This window comes from Crocuta crocuta, unplaced genomic scaffold (genome assembly GCF_008692635.1).
Source record: "Crocuta crocuta isolate KB4526 unplaced genomic scaffold, BGI_CrCroc_1.0 scaffold179, whole genome shotgun sequence".
Lineage (NCBI taxonomy): Eukaryota > Metazoa > Chordata > Mammalia > Carnivora > Hyaenidae > Crocuta > Crocuta crocuta.
The window spans coordinates 304,664-318,233 of NW_027551568.1; the positions used below are offsets into that span (position 1 = coordinate 304,664).

At 56.1% G+C, this 13,570-nt stretch overlaps 1 protein-coding gene across 2 annotated transcripts in view; it reads right to left on the reverse strand.

Moving 5' to 3' along the window:
* GAK (cyclin G associated kinase) overlaps nucleotides 1-13,570 on the reverse strand; it is a 43,072-nt gene that overhangs the window by 17,501 nt on the left and 12,001 nt on the right. For both annotated transcript variants that reach the window (XM_077750558.1, XM_077750557.1), the window contains exons 7-12: nucleotides 13,330-13,465; nucleotides 12,953-13,065; nucleotides 11,025-11,115; nucleotides 9,131-9,254; nucleotides 877-926; nucleotides 169-317 (exon numbers count right to left, since the gene is read on the reverse strand). In XM_077750558.1, coding sequence (XP_077606684.1) covers nucleotides 169-317; nucleotides 877-926; nucleotides 9,131-9,254; nucleotides 11,025-11,115; nucleotides 12,953-13,065; nucleotides 13,330-13,465 — 663 coding nt within the window. The remainder of the gene's footprint in view (nucleotides 1-168; nucleotides 318-876; nucleotides 927-9,130; nucleotides 9,255-11,024; nucleotides 11,116-12,952; nucleotides 13,066-13,329; nucleotides 13,466-13,570) is intronic.

The following is a 13,570-nucleotide window of genomic DNA, read 5'->3' on the forward strand; positions in this document are numbered from 1 at the left end:
GCCCCCCGCCCCCCCCCCCCCCCCCACCGGCACCAGGGTCCCGGGCTCCTCTGTCTGCCATGGCCCCTGTTGGGAGGTGTCAGAGGTCAACCCGGTGCCACAGCTGGGTGTGAGGGCTGACAGTAAGAAAACTGCATGTTGTGACGGACAAACACTCAGGCCACCCACCCGGTTATGAAACTTGGAGGGCCGGTACGTCCGTGGGGAGAGGTTGTAGACTGCATAATGTCCCGGGTGCTTGGAGTCCAGAAACAACCGGACATCTTCTATGTTGTTCTTGATAGCCGACTCCACGCCCTCTGCTGGGAATGACATCACTGCAAGAGAGCAGCCCACGTCAGGCGCCACGGGGCAGAGCACATGGGCCTCCTCTGCAGCTTCGCCAGCCAACGCGAGAGAGCCAGCCACTGGGGCCCCTGCTGCCCACCCCCGCCAGCTGCTGAGAGGAGTACAGGGCCGTCAGGAATGGAGGGAGCACAGAGCCCCCACCCCCTCCAGTGCCCGCCGTTTCCGAGGAAGACCCTCTGGGATCTCCGGACAGGGCCTCTGGGACAGACGTTCAGCCAGAGCGCCTGCCTTGGAGCAGGGTCTCCAAGTGTCTGGATGTGGGTGTGGGTTTGGGTTTGGTCAGGAGACCCAAGTTTCAAATGTGCCTTGCATCATTCCCCTTATGACCTCAGAGTTCCAGAAAGTTCCAGACTGGGTGGAGAAGCTGGGTTGACACTGGCACTGTCGGCTGCTGGTGCCCCAGGCCACACCTTCCATGCCCTGCCTGACACTGAAGCAAGGGAGGTACAGGAGGCCAGCGTCTCACGAGCCGTCTTTAGGCAGGAAGGAATCAGAAGCACATCCTACGGTTAAGGGTGACAAACATACCAGCAATTCTGGACGTGACGTAAGATATGTCCAAATCTCCCTTTGCATAACTGGAATTAAAAAGAAGAGCACTTGGTTAGTCTAGGAAATTTCTACAGTTAAGTCACAAGGGCTTAAATTGGAGCAAATCCTGGAGAGGCTGTGAGGGATCTCAGTGTTCAGGCTGCAGCTCACAGGAAACGTTGTGGATGCACGTGTGTCTACGTGAATGTGCACCCGCCGTGTGCATGCATGCGTGTGTGTGGAGCTCACGTCTAAGTGACGGAGAGACACAGACCCAGTAGAAACCTACTGTTCTTCTATGCTAAAGAGGTGTGACCGCAGGGGTTGGCTTTAAAGAGAGACAGTAACAAAAATAGAAGAGAGTTTTTCTGGCCCAGCATATCATGTCTGGTTATCAAAAAAAAATTACAAGGCCACCAAGAGGCAAAACCAGTTTCAAGAGACGGAGGAAGCATCAGAACCAGACACAGCAGCGGCACCAGGGCTGTCGGAGCAGCAACTTAACCAACGATCACTAATGCGCGAAGGGCTCTAACTGGTAGAGTACCCAGCACACAAAAACACTGATAGAAATCCTAAGAAAGAATCAAAAAGAAATGCTAGAGATAAACACTGTGGCAGAAATAACTTTTGCCTTTGATGGGCTGATTAGGCTGAACACGGACGAGGAAAGAATCTCTGAGCTGGAGGATCTATCAATAGAATCCTTAAAAAATGAAAAGCAAAGAGAACAAAGACCAAAAAAACCCAGAACAAAATCACCGATAATGTAGGACCACAAAGGGTGTATTGTACGCGAAACGGGAACACCAGGAGAGAGAGGAGGTCCAGAGGAAATGTCTGAAACCACAGTGACTGAGAATTTCCCCAAATTAACGTCAGACACAAAACCACGGATCCAGGAAGCTCAGAGGACACGATGCAGGATAAATACCAAATCACCTACACTCAGGCATATCGTCTTCAAACTGCAGAAAATCAAAGAAAAAAATCTGGAAAGGGCAGAGGAATAGAATACCTTACCTGTACAGGATCAAAGACAGGGAGTGCACCTGCCTGTTCTGCAACCACGTGAGTGAGGAGAGAACGAGATATTTAGTGTTGGGAGAAACACCCACCGGCCTAGGACTCCGTCCCCTGGAGAATCGCCCTCCAGAGGCAAGGCCACACGAAGATTTCCTGAGGCAACACCGAAAGAAAGTGTTGCCAGGAGACCGGCCTGTTGAAAACGGTTCTTTAGAGACAAGGAAAAGTCAGAGATGGGGTCTACACAAAAGAACAAAAGTCCTCCAAAGAAGTGAAAGTAAAATACTTGTTTCTTGTCCTTAACGGGTTCAGGAGAAAACGGTTCGACCCCGTCACGGCAATGCAGGCAGGCTGTGCACTTTCCGTGTCAGTGACGTGCATGCTCGTGTGTTTGTGCAGGTCAAGTGGACGCTAGCAATGAGCAGAGCGACGGGGGGCAGGGCCACCATGGGGTGACAAAGGGTCGGGGGGCTGGTGCAGGCTGCCTGTGTAGACATGGATGAGATATAAACATGTACTGCAAACTCCAGAGCAACCAGTAAAAAAGGTGATACTTTGTTTTTAAAGAAGGATTAACTGATACCATAAGGAGAGAGAAAGGGATCCTCAGTTAAAGCCACAGAAGGCCGGGCGAGGGGCAGGAAACGGAGCCGACATGGCGGGCGTTCACCTGGGGCACCGACAATCCGTGTGACTGTCAGTCAGCGGACACAGACGGTCAGAGTGGACCACACAAGGTCAAGTACATGAGGGCTATAAAACGATAATGCAGCTAAGCACCTCCCAATAGTTTATTCGTGGTTTGGCCACTGTTAGTTGCCTCTGTGCATTTCTTTTTTTTTTAACTCACTGCATGTAATAGATACTACCCTTCTGTCAGTTACATGCTTTAATTAAACATATTTACTCCCAGTCACTGCCATGCCTTTTTGGAAATTTATTTTATTTTTACTTGTTAAAAAAATGTTTATGTTTTGAAAGAGGGAGAGAGCACATGCACATGCAAGCGAGCAAGGGAGGGACCGAGGGAGGGAGACAGGGCTCCATGCTCAGAGCCCAATGTGGGGCTCGATCCCACAGACCATGAGATCATAACCTAAGCCGAAATCAAGAGTTGGATGTTTTTTTACCTTTATTTTTTAATGTTTATTTTTGAAAGAAAGACAGAGTGCAAGCAGAGGAGGGGCAGAGAAAGAGAACGCAGAATCCGAAGCAGTCCCAGGCTCTGAGGTGTCAGCACAGAGCCCAATTCCAGGCTCAGACTCATGGACCACCAGATCATGACCTGGGCCGAAGTCGGACGCCTAACTAACTGAGCCACTCAGGTGCCCCAAGAGTTGGATCTTTAACAAGATGAGGCACCCAGGCAAACCTCTTTTCAGAAATTTAGAAGAAATGTGTTGAGAAATAGAGGATGTTCTTTTTTTTTTTTTTAAATGTTTTTATTTCTTTCTAGGAGAGGGAGAGACAGCATGAGCAGGGGAGGGTCAGAGAGAGAGGGAGTCACAGACTGAAACAGGCTCCAGGCTCTGCGCTGGCAGTCAGCACAGAGCCCGACGCGGGGCCCGAACCCACGAACCGCGAGATCATGACCTAAGCGAAAGTCGGACGCTTAACCGACTAAGCCACCCAGGCGCCCCGAGGATGTTCATTTTTAGTTAAGTTTATAATCATCCTTTCCACAGCTAGGTATTATGCAGTTTTTGTTACAGTTAAGAAATCTACCTTACTCTGCTGTTATAAAAATGCACCCTCTATACTTTGATTTTCTCCAAAAAATTGCTGTTGACAATTAGACCTTTTAACTAATCAGGATTAGTGTATTTAGCTATTACTGGAAAAAGACCATTACTTTTTCATGGATGCCCAGGGCTTCAGCACCACTCATTAACTACCCCGTGACCTTCTTCCAGACTTCTAGTTTCGTCAGTTATGTGAGGCCACATGACTGGGCGCCATTCATTAGTCTGATCACTTCACCTACACCAGTAAGGAACTCATGTTTGGAGAAAAGTGACACAGACTAGGTTTGTACCCTATTCTTATTTTTTAAAAATACTGCTGGCAATTCTAGCTAACTTGTATATGAACTTTAAGATCAAAATCTATAAAAACATCAGAATTTTTATTTATATTGCAATGAATTTATAGACTGAGTGATACCATCTAAAAATTAACTCTCTCGGAGCACCTGGTGGCTGTCAGTTGAGCTCAGGTCATGATCTCACAGTCTGTGGGTTCGAGCCCTGCCTCAGGCGCTGTGCTGACAGCTCAGAGCCTGGAGCCTGGAGCTGCTTCAGATTCTGTGTCTCTCTCTCTCTGCCCCTCCCCGGGCTTGTGCTCTGTCTCTCTCAAAAATAAACATTAGAAAACATTAAAAAACAACAACCCTCTCAGGGGCACCTGGGAGGCTCGGTTAGTTGAGCACTGACTTGATTCCAGCTCAAGTTATCACCTCATGGTTTGTGGGATCGAGCCCCAGGTTGAGTTCTGTGCTGACAACGCAGAGCCTGCCTGGGATTCTCCCCCTCCCCCTCCCCCACTCAGGAGCATGTGCATGCACTCTCTTAAAATAAACAAACATTTAAAAAATGTATCTCTCCCCAATATAAACATGGTGTATTTCTCCACTTACTCAGATCTAACTTCACAGCCTGCATCAGACTCAGCTAAGCGGAGCAGCACAGGGTGCTTTCCTATACAATGCAGCCTGGGCAGGAGAGCTGGTCCCGTGGGCTCCAGGGGCAACAGGGCCCAGAGCAGCCCACGCAGGGTGGTGCAGGCTTGCTGCACCACACGCCTGCTGCCCAGCCTCCCTCGGTCTGACAGCAGACGGCAGACATCCAGGAGGGCAGGGTCGGAGCTCTTGGATCAGGGGCTGCCCCTGAAACACTTATGAAATGGATAAAATACAACACCCTAAGTGGCCCTGCATGCAACGAGACAAGTTTACTCTACAATTCATTTGAAGAAACTGAATTGTGAGAATAGCCAATGTTCTTGGGCAGGCAGTAAAAAGAGGGTGGGCCCACCAAACAGGGCTTGGGAGCTGTAGGGACTGAGGATGGGCGCTGAGCAGGGCAGAAGGGTGCTCAGGGAAGGTATGGGGTCATGGAGTGTGGGACGGGGGAAGGGCCCCTGGAGAAGGCACTGGAATGCTGTCTTGCTGGCCATCAGCAGAGGGGCGGCTCTTGATAGGGGAGACTGGGGCGAGAAAAATCCCAAAAGTAAGGTCCGAATGGATTAAAGACCCAAACGTACAATAAAACCACTAACAAGTACAGTTGTAACACATTTAAACGTGTGTCTTAAAACATACTTAAAATGTGCTCAAAACCTGGGCTATGAAGGTCCTTCCTGAACAAAAGTGCCAACGAGACCTAAGGCAAGTACGGGCCCCTGCACTTTAACTCAAAACCACTGCAGGACAAGTCAGAGAGCAACAGACAAACGTTCGTCGTGTTTACTTTGATCACACGAAGAATCAGTACATAGGACATACGGTGCAGGGGCTCCTGGATGGCTCAGTTGATTGAGAGTCTGACTCTTGATTTCGGCTCAGGTCATGACCTCGTGGTTTGTGGGATTGAGGCCGAAGTCGAGCTCTGCACCAACAGTGTGGAGCCTACTTGGGATTCTCTCTCTCCCTCTCTTTGTCCACCCCCCCCCCCACGTGTGCTCTCTCTCTCCCTCAAAATAAGAAATATTAAAAGAAAGAACACACGATGTAAGTAAAACAAAAACTCAAACCAGGCAGGTCCTAGGAAGAGAAACACGCTAAGGCAGATGTGCACGTCCGCAAGCCCGCGGGCCACACACACACTCGGACCTGGGCACCTGCTGCTGGGGGGCCGGCACGGGCTATGCGACCCAGTGTGTGGTGCGAAGTTGCGTAGTCGGGGCTCCTGGTCAGAGGCGGCTGTGATCCAGGATGCAGGCAAGGGGTGTGTGCACATGGAAGGTGTGTGCACGTGGAAGGTGTGTGCACGTGGAAGGTGTGTACCTGAAACCCCTGAGGAAGAAGTGAGGGGCCACGGACGCAGGCCCAGGCCCAGGCCCCCGGCCCCCAGGACACGGAGTGGCCATGGGCAGCTGTGGGGTGGCTGCGTGTGCTGGGTGTGTGTGCACAGGGAAGGCCCTCCTCCAGGGATGGGCCTCCCAGGACTCCTGGGTCCACACGCCCCTGGAAAGGGCTCTGGCTGCTCCCGAGAGGGACTGCTCAGTGGCCCTGGAGAGTCAGTAAGTGACCAGTGCCACCTACACTGGGCCCTCCTGTGGCACGCTGACCACAGACCCCAGAGGACCCCATCGGGAGGACTCCCTTGCTGAACACAGCCAGCGGGCCGGCGGGGGGCAGAGCACGGCTGCTGGGCTCTCGTGGTCACACACACGGACGTCACCGCTGCTGGTCACATCTCAGGAAAGGGCTGGGACTGGGGTCTTCTGCCTTTCCCTCGTCCGACGCTCTGGCTGTTCACGTGCTGGCTGGACAGACGGCCGGTCCTCTCGGCCTTGGGTTTGTCCACTGCACTGCAAACTCCCAAGCCTGTCCATATCGGAGATGTTCGGGGTCCAGACAAAAGACAGTCACACGGGCCGAACTGCTCACCACCAGAGGCCTGCTGCCATCTCAGAAGGCTCCTCACTGTGCCAACTGCTTGCACCAAGATGTGCACACTTGCTGCTCACACCTGCTTCCCTATAGTCTGGAGGCCGGTGCATGCCCAGCAGGGGTGCCTGCAAGCAGCCGCGACCCATAGCCTGGGCACTGACCCTTAGGCCATGCTGCAGCGGCTCGGGTGGGGAATCAAGAGCAACCCATGGGCTCCAGGGGGCGAGGACTCGGGGAGCCCTGCCTGGCTCCCTCACTCTGCCACGAGCCTTCTCCTGGTGCCAACCTGCGTCCTATCTCAGGTAAATCCCAGCTGTAAGGACAGCTCTATGCCAGATCCTGGGTGTTCTCCAGCAAACCCCCCACCCTGGGGGTGGTGCCGGGACCCTGACACATATCCTCGGTCTCGTTCTCGAAACTTTCGATCCTGAGGACACCGGGCGACGTCTTGTTTTATCCTCGCCTACACTTGGATCTCGTTGTCACCCTGGGATGTCCCAGACTAGAGCGACCCTGCCCTGAGGCACATGCACTAGCATCCCCAGGCCACCACTGCCCAGTCACAGATCACATTCTGCTTGTGCTGCCGGCCAGAGGTGCGCTGTTGGGGTATTTCTTTATGTTACTATTCCACTCAGGCGTGTGAGATAATCGCACAAATCCAGGGTCAGTCACAACAACAGCTAAACCCAGACACAAACCACCACCATCTCTGCCCTAACAAGCAACAGAGGCGCCTGGGGAGTGTAGTCGGTTGAGCATCCAACTCTTGATTTTGGCTGAAGTCACGATCTCACAGTTCATGTGTTCAAGCCCCATGTGGGGCTCTGCAGTGATAGGGGAGCCTGCCTGGGGTGCTCTCCCTCTCTCTGCCCCTCCCCTGCTCACACACTTGGTCTCAAAATTTTAGAAAGTTAAAAAAAAGCCCACAAGCAACAATTTTACATTCCCTTGTTTCTCAAAACTGCTCTCAAGAGTGTGAACAACATGCAGCATCAAGCCCTCCCTCCCGCCCCCTGCACAGCCTCCCAGCCCCTGCCTCTCAGGGCGCCAGCATCTCAGCCACACAGGAGGCCACAGGCACCTCCCTAGAAGCGGGCAGCCAAGGCCCATCGTCTGCTCTCCCTGCTCCTGGCTGAGAGGTCATGCTGCACCCGCCTCAGGCCTCAGAGACCCAGTGAGAAAGGGGGTTTCCACATAGTTGGGGTGCATTATCTGAGAGCAGGGCTGAGTAGCTCCTTCCATGTTCCAGAATCTCCTGCTCATCACCGTCAAGGGGCTAAAGCTCCAGAGCCCAGCCCGAGACCTCCACAACATCACGTGCCAGGACACGTGACCTGCCGCCCGCCCTGCTGATGCTGCAGCGGCGCCAGGTCGCCCTCATCAGAGCAGGGGTAGAAAGGCATGTGCAGATGGCAGGTGAGCCTGAGGGCCACAGGTGGCCCACCTGTCCTGTCCAGGCCCCCCTAACAGAATGTGGGCCAGAGCGACCCGCCTGCTCCCAACTGTCCCTGGGGACAGACACGGAGTCGACAAGGCGTGACCTGGGGCCTGTCTGGTGACACACCCGGTGGAAATCAGTTTCTTCTGGTTACGTAAAGTCACACCAGAGAGCGTACACAGCGCTATGCAGGTCAGCGGATAACACAATGCTCACACAGGAAACACACAAGTGTGTGCATGCTCATGCGACACGTGCCTAAGTGCCTGTTGTCACCAGCGTGTGTGCAAAGGAATAGGGAAGCAAAGCCGAGGAGCCTCCACACAATCGGGGACACGTGGGGATCACAGAGAACAAGGGTCCCGACCCCTGGCCTGAGAAGCAGTTCCTGTGGACCATTCTGACACCTTCGGAACAGAGAAGCAGAGTCTCCCGTGGACGCTGACGTCCCTGAGCCGGCCCGGGGGGTGGGGGTGGGGGGCGTGCTGGAGACATGGCCCTGGCGCTCCCACAGCGCTCCCGAGTCAGCCGAGATGTCTCCAGAGAGAGCACCTGGCAAACGCAGTGTGTGCGGCCACAGGAGCTCGGGCCAGTGTCCAGGACGACAGGGCAGCCCCCGACCGGGCAGAGGTGTGCTCCCCTCAACAACCTGCTCGCAGTGACTTTATTCACCCACACGCTCAAACCCAAGTGGCCCGAGTGATTCAACATTTTCACTCAGTGGGTCTGCAGTCGTGAGGGGTCCTGGGCCCCACCACCGCCCCCCTTCTCTACACCATGGAGAAGACACCACATGAGCGAGGGGCACCGCTGTGATGCAAGGGAGGCACTGAGGCTGGTGGCTCAGGCTCTGCGTGGAAAAGAGCCCCCTGGGGGTGAGAGTGGCAGCGTCCGTGGCTTCAGGTGCTCCCATGTGGCCCACTTTTCCGCCGAGCACACCCCACGGCAGGAGTGGGAACAGGCGGCCAAAGGCACCCCCTTAGACGGTGCACCCCCTACTGGGTCCATGGGGCCGATGGCAGAGCCGGTGCGGACGGGACATCACACGCTCGCCAACAGCCTCAAGTGCCGGTCCTGCCAGGTTGGAGGCAGAGGCCAAAGGTCGGCAAATCCCTACTATGCAGAGACCACATGCTGTCACCTAGAAGCCACGCCCACGTGCCCACACTCACTTGGCAACGGACTGGATGACCTTGGAGGAGGTGTCCTTGATGTTTGTGAAGAGGCGCTCAGTCCCCCCCCGCAAGATGTCCAGGAGCCCACCGTAGGGCTGGTCGTATTCGGCAAGCGCCAGGCCTGGAAGAGACAGGTTGGCTCAGGTCAGAGCAGGGCCTGAGGCCTGGAGGCGGGGCTGTGGGGCTCCTCTGGAGACCGGAGAGCTGAGAACCAGAACCGGCAGGGAACCCGGCTTCCTGTCAATCCTGACCAACCGTAGGCGCACATTATCTAGGCCTAGGGATGAAACTGGCCAACTGCTGCTGGAGCCTGGCGGGAAGCCCCACCCTGCCCAGCATCCACAAAGTGCCCAGCCAGCTGCTCTGTCCCCAGGGCAGAACGCGGGGCAGCGCAGGGACACGGATGCCACAGACACGTGGAGGAGGGAAGGGTGGGGAAGGATGGGCGAGGACAACACAGGTGGGCCATGCAGGTGGGAGAAGCCAGGAGGCCTGGTCACCCCACGCCAGGAAACAGAAAGGCCACACAGCTGGACCTTGGGCACGCCTGGGGCAGAATTCTACCTTTGGCAGGGGCAGGACTGTTAGCATGGAGCCCAGCCTCCTGGCCATAGCTCCAAACAGGCACCTGCAGGACACCGTCGCCTGGATGTGAATAGATCGGCAGCAGAAGGCAGTGCCTGAAACCCCAGGGGCTCAAGGCTGGGGTCATCAAAGGGGGCTCAGGTGGGAGACATGTGAAGAGAAAGGCACTATCGGCAACTGCATCTGGGCCATGGGGACCTTGCCTGCAGCGCTGTGCCTAAAGCTGCAGCACCAGCTGCCAGATGGCCGGCCCACAGCCAGGACAAGGTGGATAAGGTGCCGGCCACTCTCAGACGGCTGGACAACATGACCCACGTATGCGGTTTCTATGGGTCCGTCACCAGGTAGCATCCGGCCCAGTCCTGGCCAGGCACCACCACTCGTGCGGTGTGAGCGCATGTGCGGCACGGTCTTCTCTCCGAGCCTTGAGAACCCACCCCCTCCCGCTTGGCAGATGAGGCAGCCCCACACACGGGACACTCAGGGAGGCGTCCAGGGCCCACCATGCACGGACACAGAATGCCCAGGGCATGGGGCATGCTGGGCAGGCACAGATGAAGGACCCAGGACTCCACACCCCAAACAGTGAGAGGCGGGGGATGAGCACTGGAGCATGTGACAGAGAAGCACATCCTGGAATGGCCTTCCAGAACTTTCCAAGGGACAGCCACACAGAGCTCAGGCCGAGGACTACTGTAGGGACACAGTCATGCCATTGCTGGCATCCCGACACGCTGGCCGAGGGGAGCAGAGATTGCAAACCGCGCGTGACCTGAGCTGTGAGGAAGGCTGCCAGCCTCACGCCCACTGCTGCCAGAGCTGACCCTGTGCCACCTCTATGTGAGACCCCACTCGGGGCCCTCCAGCCCCCCAGGCCCTACCATGACTACTCTATTTCCCACACCCTCGTTCTAATGTACTTTCCTTCTGGTCACGGTCTGCCCTTCAAGGCGTGCCTTCGTCTACACGCCAAGGGATTTATGGAGGGGCGGGAGACCGAGCCAGCCATGCGGGTGGGTGGTGGTGCCCGTGTGGCCATGGCCGGTTGTCACTCCATGCTACAGAGGGCCAGTACTGCCCTGATGTCACTGGGAGAGGACAGCTGACACTCACGCCTCTTCACCAGTCCCCCGTGGCCCTGAGTGTTTCAGTTCCAATGAGTCCTGGCAGTTCCAGGGAATCTGAACCTTAGGGTGGTCCTGGGGACCCTGAACTCGGAGCCGGTCTCTTGCTGCCAGGTGCCCTGCAAGGCGGAAGCATGGTAACCTCAGGGGCACACAGAGGGCACAAGGCAGTGGGCACTCACCTCCGCTGTAGCCACCGCTGCTGGAGCCCCCTGGGTGGGGAGGCCCTCGGGACGGGACAGCGTTCCCATAGCCCCCGTTCTGCTCCAGGAGCTGCAACGATTTCAAATCCGAATAATCAATTCCAGAAGCCAGAGCCATGGTTCAGAAAACCTTCAGACACTAGCACACGGTGCCCTGGGCCCCAAGCATGTTGGCTGCCAATTAACCGAGCTCTCTACGCGACTTACTGTAAAGTCCAAGGCAGGAACTCCCTGGACTCTGAACAGCCCACATGGACCAGAGGCAGACGGCACTGATGAGTGACCTGCTTACGTGCTGCTCTGGAGGCTGACATGCTCAGGCACGCGCCTCCTGACCCGGGGGGGCAGCCATGAACCAGACTGCGGGGGCCCACTGCCTGCCCACCGCACGCCAGGCTCCACAGCAACACAGGGCAGATGGAGTGTGCGAATGGCAGACCCTCGGGTGCAGAGCCCCACCCAGACTCAGCCGGCTTGAGCCCTCTGGCTGCCACAGAAGCGGGCAGCGGGCTGTGCGCAGAGAGGCCCTTTCATGAGCCGAGCCCGGGGCCAGTGTGGGCTGGAGCCTCTAAGCGATGCTTGCAGCCTGCAGACCAGATGCACAGCCCAGGCCTCCTGCCCAGTCCCCTCGGGGGCCGGCCTCAGCCCTCCTCAGCTTCAGGGAAGATGTACTTTCCAGGCTTACTCATTTTATAAGTTACGCAGTAGTGCACGTTAGGGTTTTTGGTGAAGCTTTACAAAATGTTACCATCAAGATAGAGTTTTACTACATTAAACTTGAGAAAGAAAGTACATGTGCTATTGTTTCGGCTGAATGTGATGAAATCTTGTCTTTTTTAGTGACCCAGTAGGTAATCAACACAACCATCCTACGGGTTCCTGAAAATAACACACACTAAGTGGCACGCAACACACGTCTGTTAGATCGGCCACGTCTGTCTCCTCTTCACTAATTCTCTACTTGCTTTATCAATTTCTGGAAGAAACAGAACACCTCCCGCTGTGACCCGTATGATGCCTCCCAGGACTCCCAAAACCCTGACAAATGCTACTCGGTATCTCTGAGGCTGTGTCACTAAGCACAGATAGATACTTGGGGGGTTTTTTTTGTTTTTTTTTGTTTTTCTCTTAAGTTCGTTCTCACAGCGTCCTATTTAACAACACAGCGCGACGTTCCGGGGGCCTCCACTCTAGAGTTTCAGACTTAACTCCTGATCCGCCTCTCGGGAGGCTCTGTCTGTGGCGCACGGCCGTGTGTGGCGAGCTGCCTCCTCGTGGGGACTGCCTCACTGCATGCTCAGCCCCTACAGAGGGGTTTAATGTTTGCACACACGGGACACAGGTCCCAGAGCACCAGTAAGCAGACGCACGGGGGCTACGCCCGCCCAGCAGCACCTCTGCCCGGCCCCAGGAACTGCCAGAGGCATGCACGCAGGCAGGCCTCCCCACGCCGCCTGGCCCTCTGCTCACCCGTGGGGACCAGCACACATCTTCTGAAGGGCCACATGGGCACCCCGGGCTGACCCGCTTTAGCGCTAGACTGCTCAGTCTCCCTCTGAACCAGACCCGCTGCTCCCCCACCCCCCACGCCCTCCCATGGCCTCCTCTTCCTCACTCCGGTGGGGCGGCCTGACACCGCAGGTCCTCATCTCTGCCTCCTGCCCTGGCCCCCGGGCACGGGGAACAAGCCCACGAGGGAAGCGCCGAGCACCAGCCACCAAACCCCAGGCCCGGTTTACTCCCCCGGCTGCTGTGGTCGGGTGGCAAGATCGCCCAGGGCGCTCCGTCACCCCCGCCTGTGGAGGCTCCGTGGCACTCGGGAGCCCCCTCGGGAGTCATGTCTCTTGCCCTAGAGCAGGTGGGGCCTCTCGCAGGAACGTCCTGACAGCACCCGGCAAGGCCCCCACCTCAGTGATGGGCGACTTGGGGTTCACGTTCCTGGCGGCCGCGATCTCCTGGAGCTGGTTGACCACTTCCGTGATGGACAGCCGCTCCTCGGGGTTGACCTTCAGCGTGGCGCCTAGGGCAGAGGCAGGCAAGCTCAGGCCACGGTCTGGGGTCAGCAGCGCCCACTCTCCCACAGATCACGGACCCCAGAGGCCCCTCACTTACAACACCGGTTTTACAAGCGAGAGAATGAAACATGACATAGAGAGCCACAGCTACAATGGCACAAAGTTACCAGAACCAGCCATTCAAAGCCCCGAGAACTCACAAGGGGGCCAAGCGCTGGGAAAAGGTCACACAGCCATGAGGGGCAGGGGACGGCCGGGGCAGGACTTACGGATGAGGTCGTGGAACACAGAGTACTGGGTGTCGTCAGAGGGGATGGAGAACTTCCCGTTGACTATTCGAAGCTTTGCTCCATCTTCAAAAGGGTGTTGCCGGAAGCACAGCAGATACAAGATACAGCCCAGGGCCTGTGGGAGGACAGGGAGGAGTGGTGAGGGCTTAGAGGGTGGGGAGCTGAGAGGAGAGGGGCTGAGGGGACTGAGGGGAGGGGGCTGAAGGGGAGGGAGCTGAGG